A 25,719-nucleotide genomic window follows, 5' to 3' on the forward strand; every position below is an offset into this window, starting at 1 on the left:
ACCTGACTTATGCAATTGTTTGCTGGATGGTTTTCCTTCCGTCTCCTCTGGGCATCACCAGACTTTAAGAATTTGGCACAGAGGCAGCAAAGGTGAGGTGAGTGTGTCACTGCACGGCAGCTCTTGCCTTGCTGACCCGCTGAGTGCCGGCACCTCTGCCACTCCCACACCTCCCTCCCCAGTCATGTCCCTGCCTCAAGAGGGAATTTTCTCCCCTGCCTGTTCCCTGTCACCAAAATCCTCTAGGACAACCTTGTGCAGCTGAGGCTAACAGGAGGAGGTGCTTTTGCATTACCTGGCAGAGCGCAAAGGCAGGGCCGAGGTCAGAAGAGGTGCCGCTGTGCCCCTGGAAGTGGCTTTTGCTCCAGGTGGCCCACGCAGCCGAATGGGGCACTTGCTGGGCCTGGCAGGACTAGGGTGCTCCTGGGTGCTATTCCTGGCCCTGGGCTAGTTCCAGCATCTTTGCAAACACTTTTCCCTCTGCACTGCTCTTCAACTGCTCTTTTCTCTATCTGATGTGTGAAAAGACCTTTTGCAGACAGAGGGAAATGGCTGAAAAAAACTGGCTGTTCCGGAGGAACCACAGCAGCGGCCAAGCTCAAAGATACATCAAATACATTGAGTAAACACTCTGGGAAAGATAAAGAAGTTTACAGTTTCCTTTTGGTTCCTTGCAGCTCCATACTGAACACAGCAAATCCGGAGGCAAAACCACTTGTGCATTTCCATGCTTCCGCTTCCCTGGTGCTGCTCTGGGAAGGTCCGGATGAGGCAGGCACCGCGCTGGGAGCAGCTCCATAGCCTCCGCTGTGCTCATTCCCCAGTGCCAGCCTGCTCCCATACTGCTGCCAGCAGCCCCCCAGCCAGGCGGCCCTCCAGCCCTGCTGGCAGCTGCACACCGCCCGGCTGTGCGGCCCGGCACACTCCTTAGGAAAACGCCGTTATCGCAGAGCAAACGGCACGGCTGTACGCAGAGCGCAGCTGGGGTGGCAATGACTTCTGGATGACTCGGGTGACTGAGTTCAGCAGCACTCAGCTCCCTGAGACGTGGCAGACAGAGAAACGGGAGAAAGGGGCCAGCACTAAACCAAGGGCAAAGTGGGGGCGCACAGACGGGGCCGCGGCGCACTGCAGGCTGGTAGGACGGCTGCACGGGGATCCTGGCTGAGCGGGGGTCGGCTGCCTCCGGGCCGCCCGTGCCCAGCTCCTGCCGCGCCCAGGAGCGCCCCGCGCAGCCCGCTGGCAGCCGGATCCCCCGGGCTCCCTCCTGCGGTCTTTCGCGGCCACCGCAGCCTTCAGCTTCGCCGCCTCTGCCCGACTCCTGTCAGCTCCGGGGCACGGCTTGAGCGCCGAGGAATACCGAGAGGTCCGTGCCAGCTTTGGCCCCGCAGTATCGTGTGTTGCTCCCTTCTCCGTGCCTGTGGCAGGAAGGATCCTGGTGGGGTGGCATCATTCAGCACCTGCTGGTTTTTGGGGGCTGGCTCCTGTGGGACGCAGGCACAGAGCAGGGCAGGGGCGTGGGGCAGTTCTGGTTGTATCCTTAGGATAAGCAGGGTTGATGGGGAGGGGTCCCTTCTCGTCAGGGTGGGACTGGATGCCTCATGTGGAAGTGGGCTGACCTTTCACTGCAACCTGGGGAGGGCAGAGGGAAGGCTGAATAGCACATAGAATCATAGAATTAGGGTTAGAAAAGGCCTCCGAGACCACCAAATCCAACCGTCAGCCTGTCCCCGCCATGCCTACTACCCACATTCCCAATGCCATGTCTACATGATTCTGGAACATCTCCAGGGTCGGTGAGTCCACCACCTCCCTGTGCAGCCCATGCTAATGCATTATCTTCCTTCAGAGAGCAAATGTTTCCTAACACCCAACCTGAACATGCCTTGGCACAATGTGAGGCCATCACCTCCCATCCTGTCTCTTTTACCTGGGAGTAGAGGCTGGTACCTTGCTACAACCTCCTATCATGGAGCTGCAAAGAGCAATGAGGTCTTCCCTGATCCTCCTCCAGACTGAACAGCCCTGGCTCCCTCAGTCGCTGCCCACAGCACTTGAGCTCCACATGTGAGAAGAGCTCCTGTCCTGCTCAGTATGGGGGGCCTGGCACATTGCAAGGCTTTGTGGGACCAGAGCCATGTCCCAGCCTCACCCTCAGCTCCAAGCCCATTGAGCTTGAGCTGCAGTTTCTGCAAGGCATATCTCAGCACACTTCAACCCACTGTGTTCCCCTTTGGCACAAGAGCCAAAGTTTGTGGCCACCCGTGCTGCCCTGAAACGTGACATCTGCCACACTGGTGCCTGGCCCTGTGCCACCCTGCTCCCATCAGTGGCTGCTGCAAGGCCAGCCGGCTGGTTCCAGTACAAGCAGCCTGTGTTTGCTGGGGTGTTTGTGCTGCATGTTGTGGTATTTGCACTCTATACAATGAGGCTGTTTGTTTGCAAAGAGTCAAGGTAGCAAAACCTGGTGGCAATACAGTCTGTGCAAGCAGGGCCATGTGTTGTGGCAACACGGCGCACTTATCTCCATCCCATCTGGCCTGCTGGTGTGGGCATCCCTTGGTGCTCTCAGCCCTACTCTGGCTGGAGTCACTCTGGCTGCCAGCTGCTGGTGGGGCTGGGGGTGGCAGTCAGAGAGGCTCCTTGCTGTCCCGGGATGTAGGCTGTCTCCTGTTAGCCCCTTCTACCCTACTCCAGATTCCCTCAGTGATGACATGTTCCTCCCAGTCATGCATCCCCATGGCCCAATGCCAGCAAGGGGGGACACTGTGCCACATCCCCCTGCCTCAGCGTTGCTGCCACAGGGCCATGCACTTCCCATCCCATGCACTGATGCTGCCATCAGAGATCTGCTTCTGGCCTTTCATGTGCTCTTGAAAGCCCTGTGAGGTTTGAGAGGGTTCGGAGCCACACTGCTTCTTCCTAGAACATAAGAGCAGGTTGTGATTGGCCTCAGGGGCAGGTACAAGTGCTGTGTGTGACATTTAGCTGGGAGACTCACACCTCATCCTCTCTACCATAGTCACAGAGTGATGGCAGCAGCTGTCTGCATCATGCTCTCTTGCAGTGAGCCAGGTGAGTAGTGATGGGCTGTGCCACCCGTCAGCCCAGATTTGATGCAGCTGGTGGCAAAGCTGGGTTCCCCAGTCTTTTGCCCAGATAGACAGCTGGAGCAGCGGGAGCCACTGACACCAAGGTCTTCAGGGCTGGCCACTGTGTTTTGATAACACTGTTTGGGGTTTGGCTCCTGGCTGTTGGTCTGCAGCCAGTTTGAACTTGCTCACAACTTTTATAAGGGTGTGATGAGTGAGGTGCTGTGAGTACTGGCAGCTGCAGAAAGCAAGTACCCAGTGGTGCATATGGCTCCTGGCTGCTCTGCACAATGAGAGCCGAAGTGCCTGGGCTGGCCGGCACGGCTCCAGCTGTGCAGCCTGGGCAGGGAGACTCTGCAACCCACAGCTCCAAGCTTCTCCACACAGCAGTCAGCCACAGCATCTTCTCACCGAGCATCTCCTCGGCAGCTGAGCGCATCAGTGCCATCCTGCAGCAGGAAGAGGGGGGGGACCGAAAGTGGCCACCGCTGTTCGTCCAGCTCAATGAGCTGTTCAGCACTGCGTCAGGCCTGGCGTGGAGAGAGACAGCTAGGTAGGCAGTGGGCAGCGGGCAGGGCCTGGTGGCAAAGTGGGAGCGCGGGGGGAAGCCTGTAAGTGTTCTGCTTTGGGGGGTGCCCCAGGAGTGCCCTACACTGTGAGAACGCTCGGTTTGCTTTGCTGCCTCTAGTGCCTGCACTGCGCCTTCCAGGAAACTCTTGTTCCTGATTTTGAGTGACTCATTTCATGTGAAATCTTCTGCCCCCTATGAGGGCATTGTGTCAGGCTGGGTGCAAATGGCCACACTGTCTTTTCACAGCATTCATGTAATTCTCTTAGTTCTGCTTCTGCATTCCCTGACTCTTCAAGTCCTTGGCAGCAAGCCAGTTGTGGGAGCACTTTGCTGTCTGGCTGGGCAGAACTGAAAGCACTGTGCTCTGGGAAATGGGCAAAGAGGACATCATGGGAAAGCTGGGCAGAAGGATGTGCTCTGCAGGACATTTGCGTCAGAGGTGAAGCCTGGGTGCAGTGTGAGCAGTCAGCGGTGCTGGGCAGCTCTTCCTCAGGGCAGGGGATGCATCCTTCCCACAAACCACTGGTGGGAAAGGAGGTGCACCGCTCACCTCAGAGAGCTGGGGCACTGCAGGTGTGAGAGGTACATGGCCATGATCCCAGTGCATGTGCTTTGAAGCCCGGGGAGATAGTCTGGTTTCTTTTCCAGAGCAAGCAAGAGCGGCCTGTAAAAAAGGCTTGGCCAGGGGTAGCACTCCCAGTGTGAATCTGTGCTGCAGTGGGAATGCAGCAGTGGAGCAGCAGAGCAGAGGAGCCAGAAAATGGCTCAGATGTTCAGGGCAGCAGGAGTCAGAAGCAACCAGGGGCAGAGCAGACTGCCAGTAGGGCAGGTGGGGCATGGGGAGGGCAATGAGATCCTGGGCAGGTGCACAGCAGAGCCAGGTCCATCCCAGTTCTGGTGTGGGGCATGTGGAAGCATGTCTGGGAAATGCCACCTCACCATGCTGTCCCTGTGCAGCTTGACAGCAATGCCTGAAGGAGACATGGAGGTACATGCTGGCAGTTCCCATGCAGCAGCGGCTCTGCCACAGAGCCCTGCAGGTCTGGAGCCATGTGCCTGAATGCTGGGGCTCTCCCAGCACCTCCCTGTGCAGCTGTGCCCCAGGCAATGCCCTGAGGCCTGGCAGCAGGCTCTGCTCCGAGGGGTGGCCAGCACTGCCCTGTGCTGGGCACGTTTGCCCTGTGCTGCATGCCAGTGGACAAAGTGAAGCTCTGTGTGTGCTGCTCTGCAAGGATTTGGCACGGCCTGACCACGACAAACTGCTCCAAACACTTTTCTTCTGACTGCCAGCACGCACTGCTGGCCCTGGGGCTGGGTGGAATCCCTCTGGCCAGGGGAACAGAGCAAGGTGTGGAGCAGCAGGGCCCTGTGCCCAAGCCAAACTTAGGGATTTGTGTTCCTACTGCTCAGCACAGGACACCAGAGCAACATTCCCTGCTCCTGACTGTGCTTCTTTCTTGGCAGGTGGATTAAATTTGAGGAGAAGGTGGAAGACGGAGCGGAGCGCTGGAGCACACCTCATGTCCCAGTACTCCACCTGCACAGCCTCTTTGAGCTGAGGATGTGTCTGCAGGAGGGGACAGTGCTGCTGGATCTGGATGCCCACAGTTTCAAGGAAATAATCGGTATGTGGGTAATGCAGAGAAATGGGATGGGATGCTCCTGGAACAGGAGCCAGCCCACCAGGAGACCTCTAGACAAACCAGTGACAGAGGGTACCTGGATCCACCAGCAAAGAGGGCTTTCCCCAGAAGAGCCCCATTGTTGGGCAGAGCTGGGACTCAGCACTACCTTGTGTTGCAGAAAAAGCACTCTCTGCACAGCCTGATGTATGGGATCCGGAGCTGCAGGACTGCCTGGCAGCTTTGCTGCTTTGCCAGCCGCTGCACCGAACCACCACAGCCCCACTGCGTGTGCTCACAGAGCTCAGCCTTGCTCCCTGCAGAGGTACACCTGGCAACACAGCAGGGGCTGGCACGCTGCTGCTGCCGCCCTTGGGACATGTACCATGCTGACCTTTTGCTTGAGCATACATTTTGCTGCTTGTTCTGTTTTTTTGCAGAGAAGGCCAAATCCTGCCCTGAGCCCAGAACCCAGTTCTCAGAAACGCCTCTCAAGGAGCAGGTAGCGTGGGAAGGGCTGGGCAGATGGATCAATGGTCTCCATGGGAGAAACAATTTTTCCAAGAAATGTGTCAGTTTCTTGGTCTCAGACCCTAAATGAGCTGAAAAGCTCTGTCCACAAATGGCACAGAAAGGTTTTACGGGTCAGGACCTGTGTCTGTCACTGCAGGTCACAGCCTCTGTGATGTGTTCTCGCTGGGGGAGGCAGAGAGCCCCCAGGCGAGAGGGCTCAGAGGGAGGTGGCCTGGAAGGGAGGATGAGGGGGACCATGGTGTAGGTGGTGAGGTTGGAATCTGAAGTTTGGTCTCAGTTGGCTTTCCCACATGGACCTGACTTTCCATGTCCTTTCAGCTGAGAAACCAATTTAAGAAGAAGCTTCTGCCAGGGGCCGAAGTAGCCAGCGTTATGGTTGGGGAAGTCGACTTCCTGAAGAAGCCATTTCCCGTCTTCCTTCGCTTAAGAGAGGCTGTGACCCTTGGCTCACTGGCTGAAGTTGCCCTCCCCAGCAGGTAACTGCAGCACACAGTGGCCTTGTAGCCCTTTCTGCTGCCAGTGTCCCCCCTGCCTCCTGCGTCCCTTAAGCTCTGTGCCTTGGTGCACAGAACAGCCGTGGGGGCCCAGCACCAGTAGAAAGACCTTACCTGGTAAAAGCAATGGAGAAAACACCTAAAGCCAAGTACAGAGCCTGCATACAGTCCCAGAACCTCTACTCACTGGCTCCCCTCCTGCATCCTGCAGTACCTCAGGGGCACTCAACATTGCAGTGGGGATACTCCAAGAGCAGTGTCAGCGCTGTGAGGCAGCCTTGGGGCACAGACTCAGTGCTACCCCTATATGGGCTCTGCATTCATCCTCCTCCCTATGGGCCTCTGAATGTTTTCCACTTACTCCTTGGGAGCATCAGTGATCAAGGCTGGAAAGAGATGCAGATTTCTAGGACTCTCGCTCTCTCTTGCCTAGCTGCCCTGTGGAGGTGCTTTCTAGAGCTTTTGTCCGGGGCAATGTGAGCAGAGAGGGTGAGGAACAGGGACAGCAGATGTTTTTACATGGTATCATTTGAAGCTGTAACAAGAAAATGTCAGTGTGACTCTGAAGTGAGGACTTCCTTAGGAAGCACCCTGAGGAGGGGTAGGGATGAGGATGGACATTGCCACCTCCTGGTCACTCAGGCCAGAGCGCCTGTGGTGAGCATGCAGGGAACTGAGCATTCGCTTCCATGGATCCAAGTTGAAGGAGGGAAGATTTAGGTTGGATGTTAGGGGGAAGTTCTTCACAAGGAGAGTGGTTAGGCCATAGAACGGGCTGCCCAGGGAGGTTGTGGATGCCCCGTCCTTGGACGTGTTCAAGGCCAGGTTGGACGGGGTCCTGGGCAACCTGATCTGAATGTGGATGTTTGGTGGCCCTGCTAGGCAGGGGGGTTGGAACTACATGATCCTTGAGGTCCCTTCCAACCCGGGTGATTCTGTGATTCTGTGATTCCTGCGCTCTCCTTAAAGGGAAATGTATGGCTTTGGGGTCGAGACAGACCCATGCGGAGTCTTGCTGAGTGCCATTATTTAGCTGACAGCAACTGTTCTTCATGTGTTTTCCTAATGGCCCTTTTTCCTCTCTGGGTTGGAACGGGATGGAAGGAGAGCTCGTCCCTGCCCTCCGTACCCTGAGCGCCATTCCCCTTTGCCTCCCCTCCGAGGTACAGCCAGCGTGTTGGGGCTATCTCCCATTCAGATCCATCTCTTGGATATTAACTCTCTAGTTTTCCCATAGTCCTGACGCGCGTACATAGGTCGTTACAAAAGTGATGCCTCCTATTTTTTTCCATTGAAACTACAGCAGATACAAAGAGCACAATAACACAGCTTGATAGAGTCTCAGCTATAGAACACTTTTCTAACACAGTCACCACCATTAGCCAATTTGTGCAGATGAACCCACTCACTCCCCATATGCTTAGCAGACTGCCTGCAGAGCACCTGGCAGCACACTGCCTGCCCTCAAAAGGAGCTCCCTTAGAGAAGCTGCTGGTACTGCAATGTTCATGGGTTGCTGTCTTGTCTGCAGGTTTCTTTTCATTCTGCTGGGCCCTCAAGCCAAAGCGAAAGCCTACCATGAGATTGGAAGGGCTATGGCCACATTGCTGACAGATGAGGTGAGCCTAACACAGCAGCTGTCCTGAGCACACAGCAGCAGAATGGCTGAGGATGCCAAGGCTCCTCTTCTCTGCAGGCTGCAGCAGAGGTGGCCAAGGACAAGGTGGGCTGGCAGCTTTCCTGGCCCAGGATAAGAAAACAAAGGATTTGGGTGGTTATAAGGTCTGAGCACATCCATTGCAACTGACTGGATGGGTGCCTTCCTCGGTGGTGTCTACATACTGGGAGAAAGGCTCTGATTAGCTGAATGCAGGAGTTGGTGGCTAATCCACTGCATCTCACCACAGCTCTTCCAAAGGATTGCCTGGCAGGCTAAGCACCAAGAAGACCTCATTGCAGGGATTGATGAGTTTCTGGATGAACTGACTGTGCTTCCTCCTGGAAAATGGGACCCCAGTGACCGAATTCCTCCACCACGCTGCCTGTCGTCCCCAAACAAGAGGTATCCTGGGGGGAGGGCACCCACAGCCTTTGTTGGCTCCTGTGGTCCCAGTTGGAGACCTCTGCTGCAAGCCTGTGATGCTGAAATCATAGAATCATAGAATGGTTTGGGTTGGAAGGCACCTTTAGGAAATCTAGATCTCAATGGGAGTAAAGCTATTCTAGGAGCCAGCCTTTGTCAGTGAAGTATTCCTGGCCAAGCCTCTTTGCAGCTCCAGCTGATGCAGACCACAGCTATGGTCCTGGTGCTGTTAGATCTGCAGTCCCACTTGGCTCTTGCCAGTGAGGGAGTGGCAAAACCATCCCATGCAATGTTCAAGCAAGAGCTGCTGGGAACACGAGGCCTCAGCACCTTCCAGCAGGACACCTCCTGCTTTGCCCAGCTCTCTTTCATTACTAGTCTGTATAGGGTTGGTTCAGGGGCTGACCTGCCAGCTGGTGGAGATATCTTGTCCTCATCCTACCCCACCTCATTGCCAGGGAATACAGAAGGTGCCTCCAGCCCTGTTCCCTCTCCATCCTCCCTGTCCTTGATAGCATCTTCTTGATGCATCGATGTCCTGAGGGCTCTGGTCTGTAGCCCACCTGCTCAGTCTCCCCTGGCTCTGCCTCAGGATCTCCATGCACCTGCGGGAGTGGAAATCTCACTGCAATGGGAACACAACTGCTGCCAAGGACAGGCCTAGCCTGGCCCACCTGCATACCAGTGAGGAGCTGGAGAGGACAGGAAGGTCAGTGCGTGCAGATGGGAGCAGGGTAAGGCCTTGCCCGCTACATCAATCCTGGCTTCGCTGGGCAGATCGCTGCTGCCAGGGCCACATCCTCCTCCAACCAGCACCAGCCAATGATTCCAAGAGAGGACTCTGCTCTCTGGTGATGGCCATAGCCAGCTGGAGGGTGCTCAGATCTCTGCTGCCTCTTCTCCTCTCTGGGCTGCTGCAGACTCTTTGGGGGGCTGATCCAAGACATCCGAAGGAAGGCATACTGGTATCGCAGTGATTTCTCTGATGCCATGCACATCCAGTGCCTCTCAGCAGTTCTCTACATCTACCTGGCAACGGTCACCAATGCCATCACCTTTGGGGGCATGCTGGGGGACGCAACAGCCAACATGCAGGTCAGTGTGCCTTGGGGTGCCAAGTTGGGTGTGGGCTGTGATGCAGAACAGTGGGCTATGTGGGGTTTGCCTGCAATCCTCAGGGCAGGGCTGCCTGGGGAGTGCCACATGGAACTCCCTGCTCATGCACTGCTCACCGAGGCTGCAGGGCCTCCTGCAGCACTGCTCCCCATTGGCAGTCCCAGAGCACTGGCTGGGCCTGAGCAAGTGTAGTGCTCAAATCCATCCCTGCAGCCCAGAGTCCTGGTGCCCAGGCAGGACCCTGCAATATGTTCTACAGGGGTCTGAAGGAAGGAGGCTGCTCTGAGCATGACCTGCAGGCACAGGCATGGCTGGCTGTGTGCTGGGGTGCCAAGCATTCCCCTCAGCAGGCTTTGGGAAGCTGTGGCCCCTGGTGTAGCCCCACTTCTTCAGCTCCACGCCTGAGCCACCTCAGGACCTGTGCTCACCACTGGGCTGGCTTTGGTGACAGCTCAAACGTGAAGTGCTGGGGTGACTCCTGGAGCAGTGGCTGGCCTCTCGGCACCTCTCAGACTCCTTCCTCCCTCCTTCAGTTCAACATACTGACATCACTTGTGATTGGGGTGATGTCACCTGTAGTCAGAGTGACAGGCCCTGCAGCTGCAGCCCCAGGCTGCCTAGTTCATCTTGCTGTGGCTACAGCTCTGAGTCTCTGAGTGCTTGGAGGAGAGCAAGGGTGCACAGGTTCTCCCCGAGCAGAATCACCTCACACCTGTAGCCAGTGGCAAGCCCACATGCCCTTTTCCCCTCCTTCCTGCCTGTGGGGCTGTCACCCTGGTACCTGTCTTTCTGCTGGCTTCATCAGGCAGACAGCACCTGAGCACTGTCCCCCTGGCCCCACTGCTCACCTGGTCCTGCATCCCATCCCTCTGCACTGCAGGGTGTACTGGAGAGCTTCCTGGGCACTGCCTTCGCTGGCTCCATCTTCTGCCTCTTCTCCGGCCAGCCCCTGACCATCCTGAGCAGCACCGGCCCAGTTCTGGTCTTTGAGCGTCTCCTCTTCTCCTTCAGCGAGTAAGAACTGAATGAGGGCATCTCTGCAGGTGGCAGCCTCAGCTGCACCATCCGTGGGCTGGGCACAGGCTGCCTTCACATGGCTGAGTGCCACAGTAAGAGTCTGGGCCACTCTCCCCACTAGGGACTATGGTCTGGACTACCTGGAGTTTCGCCTTTGGATTGGGCTCTGGGTGGCCTTCTTCGGCTTGGTTTTGGTGGCCACTGAAGCGAGTCACCTGGTGCAGTACTTCACCCGCTTCACTGAGGAAGGCTTCTGTGCCCTCATCAGCTTGATCTTCATCTATGACTCTCTAAAGAAGATGCTGAGCCTGGCAGAAGCCTTCCCCATCAACTGGCACTACCGGGCTGATGATGTGACCTTGTACAGCTGCACCTGCAACTTATCTGTCCCAGGTGAATGCAAGCTGCCTGTCACAACTCCTGCCCACACTCTCAGCATGGCCCCTGGGCCAAGTCCCTGCACAATGCTGGCGGGCAGGGTGCTGGGCTGTGCACACAGGGCTGTGCCTTCATAGGGACAGAACTCCAGCATGGTGGCCTCAGTGCTACCTGCTGTGCATTGGTCTCCACACCTCTATCAGAGCGGCACAGGGAAGATGAAGGATGTGGGCATGGCAGGAGGTGATGGTGCCAGGAACCACAGGAGCTAACTGTGGCCCCAAGGAGCACCACAGTCCCTGAGAATGATGAGGGATGTCTAGTTCAAGAATGCCTCACAGCCGAGAGGAAGGAGGCTGTTCCAATCCTACCCTTACCTGCCCATCCATATTGGCACCTGGTGCTCCCTTGGCTTTGGGCATCCTCACACCTTGCTTAGGTGTAGGCATAAGGGTAAGCAGTAAGTTGCATGGAAATGTCACCTCGTCCTGCCCTTGTACCAGTTGGAGACAGATCTTTCCCAGTGGGATACAAGAACTACTTTCCTGCCACTATCTGCCCCACACCAGGGACTCCTGCTGAGGCCTCTTTATGCTGCAGGGTTGGTGTCAGGACAAGAGCACCATCTGCATGGCATCCCCACCTGGGATGGAGCACCCTGACGAGCACAGCCCAACTCCCAGGCAGGCATCTAGCAGGCATCTGTTGCAGGCATCTAGCCTGTCGCTCGTGTCTCCAGGTGTACTGTGTCCCCTGCCTGTGACCCTAGGTCAGGCTGCTTCCAAAGGCTTATCCCTTTTTTGGGAGTGGCACTGCCTGTTTCCCTCTGCCCCCTGGCTCACACAGGGACAGAGACCTGCAGCAGCCTGGGGCTGTGCTTCTGGAGCCTTGGCAGTTCTGGGAGTGGGGTGAGCTGCAGTTCAGCTCCTGCAGTGTGGGGCCAGAGGATGTGGGGCACTGGGGAGCCCAGCAGACCATTCAGCACCTCAACACACTTTCTCCGTAGTCTGTAATCTGGTCTGTAATTCAGAGGGTGTTTCATGGAGTCTGAACAAGATGTATCTCTGCTTCCATGGTGATCACCATGTCTGCAGGACCACTGTGGCAGTGGAGCCATGGCACTGTGCATCTGAAGCACCAGTGCTAGGCAGAGCTTGGTTCTGCTGTTGACTGTTAGTGTGCTGATGCTTCAGCCAAGCCCTTTCCAAGCCTTTATGACCCCAAAGGCACAACTTCAGGCTGGAAAATTTCACCTTGAAGGACTGCAGTTTGGCCAACTTCAGGACAGCTGTTAATGGACAGTAGGAATTGCTGAAGGACTATTTTAGCACAACAATAAGGAGACAAAACAGTGAAGAACTGTGAAGGATGTGAGGAAGACTTGCAAAAGTCTGCGAGGGGCTGGGCCAGGGATGCACCCTGGAAACCTTGACTCTGGTGCTCCAAGGCATCAGCCCTGGCCTGGTGCTTGCCCAGAGTATCCAGCTGCAGGCCGCGCTCTCCTGCTGCCTGGTGTCATTCTCATGCCTCAGGAGTCCCACATGGCCCCAATGGTCCCACATGGGTAGCCAAGCCAGCTCAGAACTCCTGGGAATATTCTGGGGACAGGGTATGGGCTGCTTGGTGCCCGGCTCTGCAGCCCCATGGCTCCTGGGGCACTGACTCCCTCCATTGCCTTGCAGGACACGTCACAGCAGGCAACAACACACTGTCTCCTCCAACTACAACCCTGCAACAGGTACAGACCCTTCTGGGAGGGGACACAGAGCACCAGGCTGTCCTCACTGGCCCTTTGGCTCCAGTGCCACATCCCTGGCTTATTTCCCCACCTTCACCCTTCCCATATCCCCACAGCCTCCTGCAGCCTTGGCCGCACTGAGCCGGGCCCAGTGCCTGGGCCGAGGAGGCCACCTCCAGGGGAGCAGCTGCCCGTATGTGCCTGACATTGCCCTCATGTCCTTCCTCCTCTTTGGAGGCACCTTCCTCTGCTGCACCACGCTCAAGCACTTCAAGAGCAGCCGCTACTTCCCCACGGGGGTGAGTGCCCCCCTGCCGCCCCACTGGGGCTGACCCTGGGGTGTTTCTGGGGTTGTTGCGGATGGTCCCTCTGCCACAGCTGCCTGGGAATGGTCCCGGCCAGTGTGGGTGAAAACCTCCCTATCTGTGGCATTGCAGTTTCGGAAGCTGGTGAGTGACTTCTCCATCATCCTGGCCATCCTCATCTTCTGTGTCATCGATGCTGCTCTTGGTCTGGAGACCCCCAAGCTCCTGGTTCCCAGCGAGCTGAAGGTAACCAACAGATAGGGAACCAGGAGCACTATCAAAGAGCAGCTGGCTCAGCAGCAAGCTTCACACTGGTTGCATGGCTGGGCTGAACTGTCAGGGCAGGGGCTGCTGTGGCTTATATAAGGCCTCCAGCGCAGCCTGGAGGAAGGAGGATTTGTAGGAAAACGGAGCCTTTGCTTGAACTTGCCTGCTCTTGGCCAGCCTGGGCGCATCCCGCATGCACCATGGGTGTGTGAGGGCTCGCCCTTGCCAGTAGGAGGCTGCCAGTTCATCTTCCTGGCTTGTGAACTTTCTCCGGCATTGTCTAGCTCTCGTGGAGGTCTTGGAGAAGAGAGAAGACAGCAGGCTTCCTGGAAGAGCTGGTGTCTGACCTACTTGCCCTCAGCCCAGCCAGACCCAGTGCAATGCGAGGAGGGCTGGCCAGCACTGCAAGTACTGACGTGCCAAGCTCACTCAGGCTTAGATGGCAAGCCTGGCAATGCTCAGCTCTGTAGGATTTGCTTTGCAGTGCCTCTGGGGGCTTGCCTCCTCACCTCTCCCCGTAAACAGCCTGGCTGTGCCTGGCTCCCCAGCCCACCTTCCCCAAATCCGACTGTACTGCCAGGCTGGTGTACTCTGGCTGGACATCGCAAGCTTTGCTGGTGAGCAGGCCTGCATCCTCTGCAGAACCTGCCCCACACTGCTGCTGTCTGCCATCGATGTGGTCTGGGTGGAAACGCACAGTGGACTTGTTGGCATGACTGCCCAGCAGCCCTTCAGTCCTATGTTACTGCCCCACTGCATACAAGAGGTTGGGCCACAGACAATCCTGTGGTCTGTAAACGGCCTAGCCTGGTCCTGCTCATGCAGGACAACCTTACACTACAGCTCATGCTGGAGCAGGAGTTGTGAGCTCAAGCCTGGACTTGGGCTCCCCACCCTGGGTGTGGAGAGGGATTGGCAGAGCAAAGGATCATGCTCTGCTTCTTCCATGAACTGGGCTGTAGTCCATGTGTGCTGCTACTACTTGGGCTCTGCAATAGACCCCCTTCCACTCACGGCTCAAATGCTGCCCCTGTAGCTTACCCACGCAGGCATGTGCTGTTCTAGATGTGCCCAGCTCTCAGCACCAGCTCATGGTGCCCAGGAGTAAGCTCTGCTGCAGTGGGTGTCCTACAAGCTGCTGGGTGAGTCACACTCCCAAGGAAGGAGCATCCAAGGGCGTCCATCTTGATCCAGCTTTCGCGCCCATGGGCTGGTCCCTTTGCTCTGTTATGCTGCAGGCCCTGTAGGCACACATTGACTAGCATGATCTTTCTGCCTTTTGCAGCCCACAAATCCCATGAGGGGCTGGATCGTCTTCCCCTTTGGAGCCAACCCCTGGTGGATCTGCCTGGCATCTGTGGTGCCTGCCATCCTTGTCACCATCCTCATTTTCATGGACCAGCAGATCACAGCTGTCATTCTTAACCGCAAGGAGTACAAACTGCAGGTGAGCAGAGCCCAGGGGTGGAGGGGTGCCAGGAGGGTGCAGGCTACAGATGGGGAACACTGCTCTACTCTGTGTGTGAGCTCTTGCCTGGGCCAGGCTGAGCAGACAGGGGAGAGCTGGCATTGGCAGTGCCAATGTCTTGCTGTGTTGGCTCCTGTAGTGGCGCAGCCCTTGCCAGGCAGGAGGGTGTGGGACTTGCTGTGTTGGGGGTGTCAGCCCTCCCACCAGATCTGGGGGTGCCCCTGAGTCTCTCCCTCTGCAGGCATCCCCCCATGCCTCCATCACCCACTGCAGGAGAGGCTGTGGATAGGACTTGGTGGGGGACAGAGGGCATAGGACATTGCTGGGACAAGCCAGCTGTAGGCTGCAGACATCTTCAGGGCTGGGCAGCATTGTGGCTGATCACCAAGAGAGTGCAAATATCAGGTTGTAGGCTGGCCCTTGGGTGTTTCTGACTCCATCTGAAGGTTTATGATACTTACAAATGCTTTCAGATACATGCAGGACCTGGCAGGGCTCCCGCCACACATCTGCCCAAGACATATGGCTCATCCTGTCACTGTGAGCTGTGGGGCATAGATGTGACTCTGCAGGGCTAAGGGACAATGCTCACGGCACAGTCAGGCAAGATGCCACTGCCTGGCCTTGCCATGTGCTCATCCTTGGCTTCCTACCACATCCACCACCCACCCTGATGGTCAGTGGTAGGCCAGGCCCTGCTGTCTTCTGCGACAGTGTCCTGTTCCCATCATGCTGGGAGGGCCTCCCAGTGCTGCCGTGCCATGGGCTCATTCCCGGCCATGCTTCCCTCTTTGCAGAAAGGGGCAGGCTTTCACCTGGACTTTCTCTGCGTCTCGCTGCTGATGATTGTCACCTCTGTGACGGGCCTGCCCTGGTACGTGTCGGCCACTGTCATCTCCCTGGCACACATGGAGAGCCTCAGGAAGGAGAGCACTGCCTCAGCTCCAGGCGAGCAGCCCGAGTTCCTGGGCATCAGGTATGGCCTGAGCTCTGCCACACAGTGAGCTGCACCTCATCTGGCCTGGAGCCTCTACTCTCGGGGACTCCTGCACCTCTCCTGCCCACAGCAGTGGCACCAGGGGACAGGCTGCTGCCCACACAGGCTGATGGGGGCTGTGGGTGCCTGGGAGAGCCTGAACACTCCTGAGATGTCTGCACTGTTGCCCACAGGGAGCAGAGGTTGACCGGCCTGGTGGTCTTCATCCTGACGGGAGTCTCTGTCTTCATGGCACCCATTCTCAAGGTATGGAAATTGGCTGCTGGTGTTGGCCTCAGGGTGTCTTTGCCTCCTTTCTGAAGTGGGCAAGGTGCACTGCAACCTGAGTGGCTCCTAACCCCACCGCTCCTCCAGCTGCAGCACAGAGAGACACACCTAAGAAGGAGCACTGCACTGTGTGGGAAGGGGTCTGACAAAGGCCAGAGGATTGGCTCAATTTCTGCAAGGTGGCCCCAGCAGCCAGCTCACAGTTTTCCCTGAGGAGCCAGTTCTGTCCCCTGCAACCTTCTATCCCATCACCAGAGCAGTGCCAGCACTTACTCGGCACTGCAGTGAGAGTGGCAGAGCTCCTGGTGTACTTCTTGCCATACCTGGGTCACTTGAAAGTCGGGTCCCTTCTCTAGCATCATCTCTGTCCCCAGACCTGAGGATGGCAGAGAAACTAAAGACCAAAACTTCTTGCTCCTCCCGTTACAGTGGGAGGCTGCCTGTGAGGCTTCAGCTTGCAGCTTGGTCGATGGGGCTGTGCAAACATTTTGTTAGCCCCAGGACCAGCAGCTGCCTCCCAGCTTGGGCGGGTGATGAATCTCAAGTGGTTGTCTTTATGCCAGGGAAGCTGGCCAAATCCTAGGCATTTCTCACCCACTTCAATGGCAGCAGAAGGTGATGTCCCCTGCCTCACAAGGCCTGGGAGGAAAAACAGAACATGCTGAGCAACTGGACGGCAGGAATCTGGCTGGATATGGGGAAATGTGCTTGTGAAAGAGGGGTTAGACTAGAAAGCAGCCCAGAGGTGGCAGGACCTGGATGCGAGGGCAATCTGGCTGTGACATGTCACCCCATTGATCACCAGAGTTGATTCAGCTGATCTCACTGGCTAGACAGGAGCTAGGCCAACCTGCTGACATAGTCTACCTAGATCTCAAGAAAGCCTTCAACACTGTCTCCCGCAGTATTCTCCTGTATAAGCTGGCAGCCGATGGCTTGGACAGGTACACTCTTTCCTGGGTAAGGAACTGGCTGGAGGGCCGGGCCCAGAGAGTGGTGGTGAATGGAGCTGAATCCAGCTGGCGACTGTCACAAGTGGTGCTCCCCAGGGGTCGGTACCGGGGCTGTCCTGTTCAGTATCTTCACTGATGGCCTGGATGAGGGCATGGAGTGCACCTTCAGTAAGCTTGCAGATGATACTGAGATGGCAGGAGGTGTTGGTCTGCCTGGGGAGAGGTAGGAAGGTCCCACAGAGGGATCTGGACAGGCTGATTGCTGGGCGCAGGCCAGTGGGATGAAGTTGAACAAGACCCAGGGCCGGTCCTGCACTTGGCCACAATAACCCCAGGCAGTGCCATAGGCTTGGAGCGCAGTGGCTGGAAGACTGTGTGGAAGAAGCGGACCTGGGAGTGTTGGTTGATGCTCAGCTGAACACGAGCCAGCAGTGTGCCCGGGTGGCCAAGGAGGCCAATGGCATCCTGGCTTGTGTCAGAAATAGTGCAGCCAGCAGGAGCAGGGAGTGATCATCCCTCTGTACTCAGCTCTGGTGAGGCTGCACCTTGAGTACTGTGTCCAGTTTTGGGTCCCTCCCTACAAGACAGACATGGAGGCCCTGGAACATGTCCAGAGAAGGGCAGCAAAGCTGGTGAGGGGTCTGGAGCACAGGCCTTATGAGGAGAGGCTAAGGGAATGGGGGTTGCTCATCCTGGAGAAGAGGAGGCTCAGGGATGACTTTATGGCTCTCTACAGCTGTCTGAGTGGGAGGACTCTCTGTCTCTGGAGGAGTTCAAGAAGTGTTTAGATGTTGTACTGAGGGATGTGGTTTAGTGTGAAATATTGGTGATAGGTGGATGGTTGGACTGGATGATTTTGGAGATCTTTTCCAACCTTGGTTGGAATTCTACTACCTTCCATCTGGCCTGCAGCTCCACACCATGCCAGCCAGGGGACAGTTTGGTGTGCTGTTTCACAGAGCTGCCTGCTGTCTGTAGCTAGGCCATGGCCTTTCAGTCTCTCATCCCAGAGCAAAGCATTTGCTTTATCAGACACCCCACTATTTATAAATCCAACGCTGTATGACCCATTTCCAAGTGCCTTGGTGCCTTATCTCTAGCCTGGGTTACTCCCAGCTAGAAAGTGGGGCAAGCATCTCAGAACTTTTGTCCCCTCTCTGAAGACGGTGATGTCCTTGCATCAGTTCCTATCATAGACAGGAACACATCCAGTTGTAATGCCCTTGGAGCCATAAGATAAGCAAAAAAACATGAAATGAAATTGTGCTATTCAAAGAGAAGAAAACAAACACTGCATCTGTATATATGGATTGGTCTTGCAGAAGGCATAGCTTAGATAGTGCAAATTCCCTGCTGAAGCCTCACCCTGGTGTTTTGCAGTATATCCCAATGCCGGTGCTTTATGGGGTCTTTCTGCACATGGGAGTGGCAGCTCTGAACAGCATCCAGGTGAGTGGGACTGCACAGAGCATGCATCTGGATTGTATTGGGATACTCGTGGGTCTTAGGGAGGAAGCGCTTTGCTCAATACCAGCTCACTCTGTGCAGTACAGCTCAATGCCTTGAATTTGGACCTAAGATTGGGCAGAGGGAAGGAGTGGCGTCTGGGTTGTTGGGGAGCATGAATTACTCCTGCACTGGTGGATCAGGTAGTCTGAGTGAAGGAAGGGGACCAATGGGTGGCCCAGAGCAACTCTCCACAGCTGCAGGATGTCCCCGCAGCAGCTCTCTGATTTGCCGACTCTGCCCTCTCCTGCTAAACCCTGGGCAGGGACAATCCAGGCTCCAGAAATATCTACCTCTTTTTTCTTTTTTTTTCTTTCCCTAAGCATCTGCCTGGAAAGAGTTTGTCCAGTCATAGCCAGAGGCCATAGCCCCAGGTTCTGTAGCACTGTTCAGATCAGCTCCCCTGCAACAGATCCCATGAGCAGCCCTGGCGACAGCATGGAGTGTCAGGGCAGAGGGCTTGGCCTGCCTAGGGGGCAATCACTGGCACCCCTCTGTGCTAGGCAATGGGGTGGTCACAGCAGGGAGGTGGGAGACAGCTGACTGCAAGTGTGTAAGCATCCTTTCTCTGTGCTGTGTTTGACAAGCCTGCTATCCTGTCCCTGCAGTTTACGGACCGAGTGCGGCTGCTTCTGATGCCTGCAAAACACCAGCCAGATCACCTCTACCTCCGCCATGTGCCACTGTGCCGGGTGCACCTCTTCACCTTCATCCAGCTGCTGTGCCTGGCCATTCTCTGGGTCATCAAGTCCACTGCGGCTGCCATTGTTTTCCCAGTGATGGTAGGATGTCTCTTGTAACCAGGCTGGTTAAAACCCACTGACCTGCAGTCTCCTGGCCCATGCTGACTTATGCTCTGCCTTGGCCCCAGCTGCTGGCCCTGGTGGGAATCCGGAAGGCACTTGAGTTCATCTTCTCCCTGCATGACCTGAGCTGGCTGGATAACATTATGCCTGCAGCAGCCAGGAAGGAGGCAGAGGGGAAACCGCGCAGGAAGCAGGAGGAGCAGGAAAGCAACACTGATGAAGAGGTGGGTGATATCCTGGGAGCTGTGCTCTTTTGCAGCCACCCCTGAGGAATCTGCGGTGCAGGGGCTGCACCTGGCCAGGGCACGCAGCTCAGGCAGCAGCCCGGAGATGCAGGAACAGCCAACAGCTCCAGCACAAGATGCCAAATCCAGATGAAATGGCACCAGAGCTGCGGTGCTTTCATCTAGGGAGTGGCCGGGGGAGTGGGGATAGCAGCAGAGCTGGCACGCTGGGCCATGGGCTCAGCACACCCTGTGCCGCGGCGGCTGGTCGAGCAGCTACAGGAGCTGGATCCTGTGGGCCTGGCTGCCGGAGGGTGACTGGGAGCGCTACAAACCGCATCGCTCCCTTGCTTCTCCTCCAGTCTGAGCTGATGCATCGCCAGGGACGAGAGATCAACATCTCCGTGAATTAGGGCTGTGGCCGGGACGAGGCAGAGCAGCCTGGACCAGACCTGCTGCTCACCTCCCGCTCAGCACCGACACGAGGCCCGCTGGCAGGTACTTATTGCCTCTGCGTTGCAGCAGGCCCCAAACCTGCGCTCGCTCCGCTCCGTGCTGAGCCCCGTGCCCCAGCTGTGGGCAGCCTCGCTCTGATCCCGGCCCAGCTCTTGGCCTGCAGGCCGTGCGGCCCCGCGGCGTGTCGGTGGATTGCAAAATCGCAGAATCACAGAAACACCGAGGTTGGAAAAGATCTGCAAGATCATCCAGTCCAACCACCCACCCATCAGCGATAGCTCTCACTGAAATTACAGGATAAAGATAATTGGCATTTGAATAAACCATGCTTTGACCCTGCGTTCTCTCGGCTCTTCCTTCCGGAGGGAAAACCGCGCCCGGCCCGCACACCACGCGCTGACAGAGGCCACGTGGCCGCACGGGCGTCGTCACTGGCGGGGCCGCAGGTGACGTGAGTGACAGCGTGTGGGACCAATAGCGCGCTCGCTGGGGGCGGCGGGGCGGGCCGTTCACGGCCGGGTTACGCGCATTGACGGGCAGCGCCGCGCGCCAGTGGGCGCTCGAGGCGGAGGGGCGGTGTCGGCTTCTGCGCTGATGGAGCCCTTCAGAGGGCGGCGAAAGGGAGGGGAGGGGATATGCCGCGGCAAGAGCCAATCGGACGGCGTCAGACAGCGCGCGTTGTGAGCGACGGGCCTTATAGGCAACCAGAATCTCGGGTTCTCGTATTACAGTTGTTAGACAGCTCGGCGACCCAATCGTCGCCCGAAACTCAGGCGGGACGTGTGACTGACGTTCCGAGTAGCCAATCGGCTCCCGAAAAGTTCAGGAAGCGAAGCCAGGGAAGCGGGGCGGGGCAGGGGGCTCAAACCGCCTCGGCGTGTGCTCTCAAGGCAGCATGCTGGGAACGCGTGACGTCACTCAGAGTGGCGGCAGCTCGGCCCAATAGCGCGCGGTCGTGGGACGCCCCAGGCCAATGGGTGCGGGCAGCGCGGCGGGTGGGCGGCGCGGCAGCGCGGCCGGGTAGGGTGTGAGAAGTTAGTGGCGCTGCTGCGGTGCCGTGAGGGACGGCGACGGCTGGGCTCTGCGAGCGGTGGCGGCCCCGGATCAGCGCGATGCTCACGGACGGCACCGCCGCCCCCCTCGGCGACGAGGAGATCGACTCGGTCGCTCCCCGCGCGCCGCTCGCCGCCGAGCCGCCCGTCGCGGCTGGGCCCTCCCCGCTAGGGCTGAGGGCCGTGCGCCTCTTCGGGGAGGCCGGGCCCGGCGGTCCCGGAGGCCCCGTCGCGCCCGCGGCCGGTGAGGCCGCCCTCGACTTCAAGCTGGCGGCCGCCGTGCTGCGGAGCGGGGGCGGCGGTGGAGGCTCCGGCAGCGACGAGGACGAGGTGTCCGAGGTGAGCGCTCCGCGGCCGAGCCCGGCCGCCGCTTTCTGACAGAGCCGGCCTCCCGCCGCGCCCGGCCGTCGCCGCCGGCCCCGGGCGCTCTGCGCCGACCCGCCCGGCGCTGGGGGTCGCGGCCCGCTCCTCTCTCCTGCGCCCGCCGGGCCTCACCGCGGCCGTAGGCGTGAGCCGCCGCACCAGAGCCGCGGGGGCGGGGTCCCTGCGCCCGGCACGGGGCCTTCCGCCGGGGCCGGGGGACGGGAGAGTGCAGTCGGCCCCGCCGCGGGTGGGCCCGGCCGTTCCTCTCCGCCCGGGCCGGCCGGGCCCTGCGCTCGCGGCCTCCTCTCGGCGAGCGGAGTGTGGGCGCGGGCCGACCTCAGGGAGAGGTTTCCACTTGGAGCCGTGTTCCGAACGTTAGGTGAGGTTCTCCCGCGAGCGGAGAGCATCTCTTCTGCCGCGGGAATGGAATGAAGCCTGCAGCCCCCAGTATTGTCGCGCTGGGCTATGGTGGGGGAATCCACGGTTCCCAGACTGCTGAATTCCTGGTAGGTGCGGCTCTGTGGAGTAGAAGTGGTCTTTGCCCGACGTCCTCGTTCTGGAAGAAATGGAAGAGGGTAATGGAGGTGTTTCCCTTTGATCTGCCAAACCTGTGGAGGGTTCCAAGGGAAGGGTGTGTGGGAGGGACTAGAGCCCTATTCCTGCCCAATTGGAGCATTTTGGCTCTTGAAACTTGCATCTGGGACTGCTTTGTGTAGCCTAGGAAGATGTGGCCTCATCTGTGCACTCGTTGCACACCAAGGGGTGAATCTGACTGCCTTTGTTGTAAATTAGAAAGAAGTGCTAGGATTGCAATCACTGCTGTAGCACTTAATGTTGTTTTAGTGGGAGTTGGGGGAAAGTGGCCATCACTTGGAAGCATGTTGTAGCTTCGGTGTTTTGTGCCTCTGTGTGCTTCTGCAGGATGAGGAAGATGATAGCCAGTGCAATATGAGGGCCAGGAGTGGGTACTTAAGTGTGCGCACGTGTTTCTTTGGAGGAAATGGAAGAAGAGGAGCCTACATCTTTCCTCGTATGTCTAAATTTTCTCCCTTCCATTGTTCGTCTTTTGCCCAGCCCAGCTGAGCTCTGAATTAAAAAGTGATTAGACTGACAGAGACCCACATTTCTGCTTTGCTTGTGGGTTGACACTGGACACATAAGTATGCTCAAAATCTAATGATTAAGCACATAAAACTCACTTGAGATGAATGATAGCAGTCTGGTGTTGTGAGCATGAGGTGGTACAGGATTACATGTTGAGTGGTCTTCCTCTTTTGGAAAGGTGGTAGGCCGGTCTGGAATGGATAGCACACAAGTAACTCAGGAGTTTCCACTGCCTGGGATGTCTTTTATGTCTGCGGGCTCACATGTTAATGTATCCTTGAAAGTGCAACAGTAGTTACAGAACCTGGAAAATGATGTGGAATGGACTATGTAACAATGTTTGTTGCCCTCCTTGCAAGATGGAAATGGTGGAGCTCTGCAATTCTTTTTCAGCTCACCCTATTATTTAAAGGATGTGAAGATTGAGCAGCTCAGGTGTTCATAAACATTCAATTGGTCTTCTGAGTAATAGCAAGCTTTAAGGTAGGAAGAAAAAAGAAGTTTCACAGTCAGCTGATAAACTAATATTGTTTGTTTGAAAAATCTGAGAAGAGCATTTTTTGAAATGTATCATCAAAATTAAGTTGAAGTTAAGGCACTTGGAGATTTGCAGAGTGAGGTTAGAGGAGTTGAGCCAATCTCTGAGACTGAACTTGCTTGGGGGATTCTTGGGTTTTGTGTCTCTGTGGGGAGCAATGTGCAGAAGAGGCATGGATGGGAAAGATGTGCTTTGAGTCTCTCCAGCCTTGGTAGGTTGTGGAATATGGTTGTGAGGGCCAGAAGTGAATTTTCCATTTTCTTCTGTGAGTGTGAGAACGCAAGAAGCACCTGTTGCCAATGTGCTGTGGACTTTTTAGGGTTTTGACTTTTTGCCTTTTTTTTGTCCTGGTTGTTTTGTTTTTTGAACAAAGACGAGACAACTGAACTATTGGGATGGAAAACTGCAGTTCTTGAGAAGCACTGCTTTGAAAGCCCAGTGACTGCTTAGACTGTGGTCTCATGTCATGAGTCACTGATCTGCGTGTATGCCTTCAGCTGCTACCACTGTGTGAAATTAGTGGGAATAAGAAGGGAGAATGAAATAAATAATGGGAGCGTTTCCCATGAGGCCCTAATCTGTGCTCTTTTCTCTACTTTTGAAGCCATGAAAATCATGGTGCAGTGTTCTGTAGGCTGTGCATTGGTATTTGGTTTTTGTTTCTTTGTATTAGTCTGAGTGTTATATGCTAAAGTAATTAGATGTTGTTAAAATGGCAGATTGAGTAGAAAAAAGTCATCAGAGAATTTCAGGAAGATGAGTATAATAAAATTTTTGTCTAGAGAAGGTAAAGAGCAATAATGTATTTTAGCTTAACTTTTCAGAAGATGTATTGTGTTACTTAAATTGGGTTTCCAGGTAGTTTTGGTGAGAATGCTGTCCCGTTTTTACAGGGGAGGCCAGTGAGGAGTGGGAGCTGTGTTTATCATGTGTTGCAAAATGGAGAGGAACGATGCAGCCTTCTGGTGTGGCAGATCAGTGCCTGCTTGCGAGAGGCACCAGGCAGCTGCTTCAGCTGCTTGGGAAAGCAAAGGCTGGACTGGCTGCTGTGTGACTGAGCTGTGAGAGGTCTGTAAGGAAAAATTCAAATGGAGTATTTTCTAGAATTACTAGTTAAAATTATCACATGCAAACAGAAACAATTGCAAGCTGAAGCATGCCTTTGGCCATGGAAAGAGGAGGCCAGGAGGCTTTCTGCTGTTCTTGTGTAGAATAGAAGGGAAGCCATGGTTCTCTGGGTGCTTGGAGAGACTTCCAGTTGTGTTCTAAGCAGCAGAGTGGCTCTGGCCTCGGTTCTTAGGAAGCAGTTTGGGATTTGGATGCAGTTGGCTACTTGCTTGGAGTGAAATTTTGGTGCATCCTTGAGTGCGTTCTTACCAGGCCTTGTGAGTTCTGCTGGCACTTAACAGTGGTGCCAAAGGCATGAGTGCAAAGCAGGCTCTGTGATACTGGTTGCGGAGCCTGCAGGTCAGGGTGAAGGCATGCTGTCAGGGCAGTGATTAATAGTGCACGTATGTGGAATCCATAGGGTCCTCAGTGGTGGAAGACTTCCGGCTGCAGGGCGTGCGGACTTCTACCAAACTCTGTCTTGGAAGAAAGCTGGGCCGTAGGCATGTGGAGCTGAAGCAGGTGATAAATATGGCGCTATTAGTGCTTGCAAGATTGTGTGGTTTGCTGATCTGTTGTGAATCAAGTATGGGAAGCCAGCTGTGGTGACAAATATTCTGAAGGATCTCGGAGCTCTGTTTGGTACGTGGCCTTTGGGATGAGTGTGTAAGTGCAGCAAATGCCCCTGTGCTCCTCAGGGCTCAGCTGCCCCATACCAACCAGAGCCCACCAGCACATGTCTCGGGCTCTCTCTCCAGAGCAGGCCGCCTGCCTCCTCCAGCTTGCCTTACTTAAGCTTCTACCTATTGCATAAGCCTCTGGGGATATTTACACAAAGCATAATTAAAAATCAGACATAACATACCTCCTACAATGGGCAGAATTATTAGTTGAATGGCATGACTCCAGATCGGTTCAGTACTGGGGGATTTTGTCTGGGGCTTAAGTCATTTTTTCACAAATTCTAGGTGTTTTAACTTTAAAAAGATTTTTTTTGGGGGTGTTCAAGATAAATGCTTTGTTTTAAATTGGTAATGTAATCTATTAAAGTTATTGCTATGTCAGTGAACCCTATTAACATGGCACTGCTTAAGTGGTCTAAACAATGTATGTCTGACTTGAGGTTAATTGAATGCTTACAAATTTCAGATTTATTGTATTATTTAAAATAATAGAAGTAGCATTTTCTGGACCATAAGGAATAGGAATTCAGAAAGTTTATTCAAATGAAGTTAAGCCAGGCAGAAAAGGCTTTCCTCTTTCCTCTGAAAATTTATCAGTTGGTGTTTTTCAGAACAAAATGGAAAACCTTCTGAAATTATTAATTGATAGAAAGCATGGTGGGATAACAGGGTTAGATTTCTGAAAGTATTCAGAGGCTTCATAATGCCAATAGCCATTTAATAGTGTATTCCCTCCTGCTCAGCCTGATTAGAATTGCAGAATATCCTGAGTTTGAAGGAACCCCTACGGATCACGGAGTCCAACTTCTGGCTCCATGCAGGAACGTGTGAAAACCAGACCACAGGAGAGCGTTGTCCAGATGCTTCTTGAACCCTACAAGTTCGGTGCCGTGTCTGCAGCCCCGGGAGCCCACTCCACGCCCACTGCCCTCTGGTGCAGAGCCTTCTCCAGATTTCCTGACCATCCTCCATCACAGC

General features: G+C 55.7%; 2 protein-coding genes across 7 annotated transcripts in view; both read left to right on the plus strand.

Moving 5' to 3' along the window:
• The first annotated feature begins 3,320 nt into the window (after positions 1-3,320).
• On the plus strand, positions 3,321-20,228 carry SLC4A9 (solute carrier family 4 member 9). 3 transcript variants are annotated; one of them, XR_008207159.1, is made up of 22 exons: positions 3,321-3,645; positions 5,128-5,288; positions 5,467-5,610; positions 5,726-5,787; positions 6,138-6,295; positions 7,845-7,932; positions 8,221-8,375; positions 8,989-9,105; positions 9,317-9,491; positions 10,393-10,526; positions 10,651-10,922; positions 12,590-12,645; positions 12,762-12,944; positions 13,083-13,196; positions 14,503-14,664; positions 15,483-15,661; positions 15,856-15,928; positions 18,283-18,351; positions 19,017-19,190; positions 19,280-19,438; positions 19,801-19,936; positions 20,044-20,228. XR_008207159.1 is itself a non-coding variant. In XM_052684496.1 (21 exons), the coding sequence occupies exons 1-21, from the start codon at positions 3,383-3,385 to the stop codon at positions 19,849-19,851; spliced, it is 2,949 nt and encodes a 982-aa protein (XP_052540456.1). In that variant the 5' UTR covers positions 3,321-3,382; the 3' UTR covers positions 19,852-20,228. The 3 variants fall into 3 exon arrangements, 2 of the variants coding, with proteins under 2 accessions (XP_052540456.1, XP_052540457.1); XM_052684496.1 differs by having other exon boundaries at positions 19,801-20,228; XM_052684497.1 differs by having other exon boundaries at positions 15,483-15,559; positions 19,801-20,228.
• Positions 20,229-20,925: 697 nt separating this feature from the next.
• The window catches only part of ANKHD1 (ankyrin repeat and KH domain containing 1), a 99,160-nt gene continuing 94,366 nt past the window's right edge, over positions 20,926-25,719 (plus strand). For 2 of the 4 annotated variants that reach the window (XM_052684480.1, XM_052684481.1), the window contains exon 1: positions 20,950-21,285. In XM_052684480.1, the coding sequence (XP_052540440.1) occupies positions 21,007-21,285 (279 nt within the window). In that variant the 5' untranslated portion in view covers positions 20,950-21,006. Of the gene's footprint in view, positions 21,286-25,719 lie in introns of all 4 variants that reach the window. The other 2 variants (XM_052684482.1, XM_052684479.1) reach the window with 2 other exon arrangements.

Source organism: Tympanuchus pallidicinctus, unplaced genomic scaffold (assembly GCF_026119805.1).
Source record: "Tympanuchus pallidicinctus isolate F22 unplaced genomic scaffold, pur_lepc_1.0 scaffold21, whole genome shotgun sequence".
NCBI lineage: Eukaryota > Metazoa > Chordata > Aves > Galliformes > Phasianidae > Tympanuchus > Tympanuchus pallidicinctus.

Coding starts and splice junctions, on each gene's coding strand:
- SLC4A9 (XM_052684496.1), top strand. CDS start 3,383: ATGAGAGCCGAAGTGCCTGGGCTGGCCGGCACGGCTCCAGCTGTGCAG. Junction 8,376..8,988: donor CTGTCGTCCCCAAACAAGAG/GTATCCTGGGGG, acceptor GCTCTGCCTCAG/GATCTCCATGCACCTGCGGG. Junction 9,492..10,392: donor ACGCAACAGCCAACATGCAG/GTCAGTGTGCCT, acceptor TCTGCACTGCAG/GGTGTACTGGAGAGCTTCCT.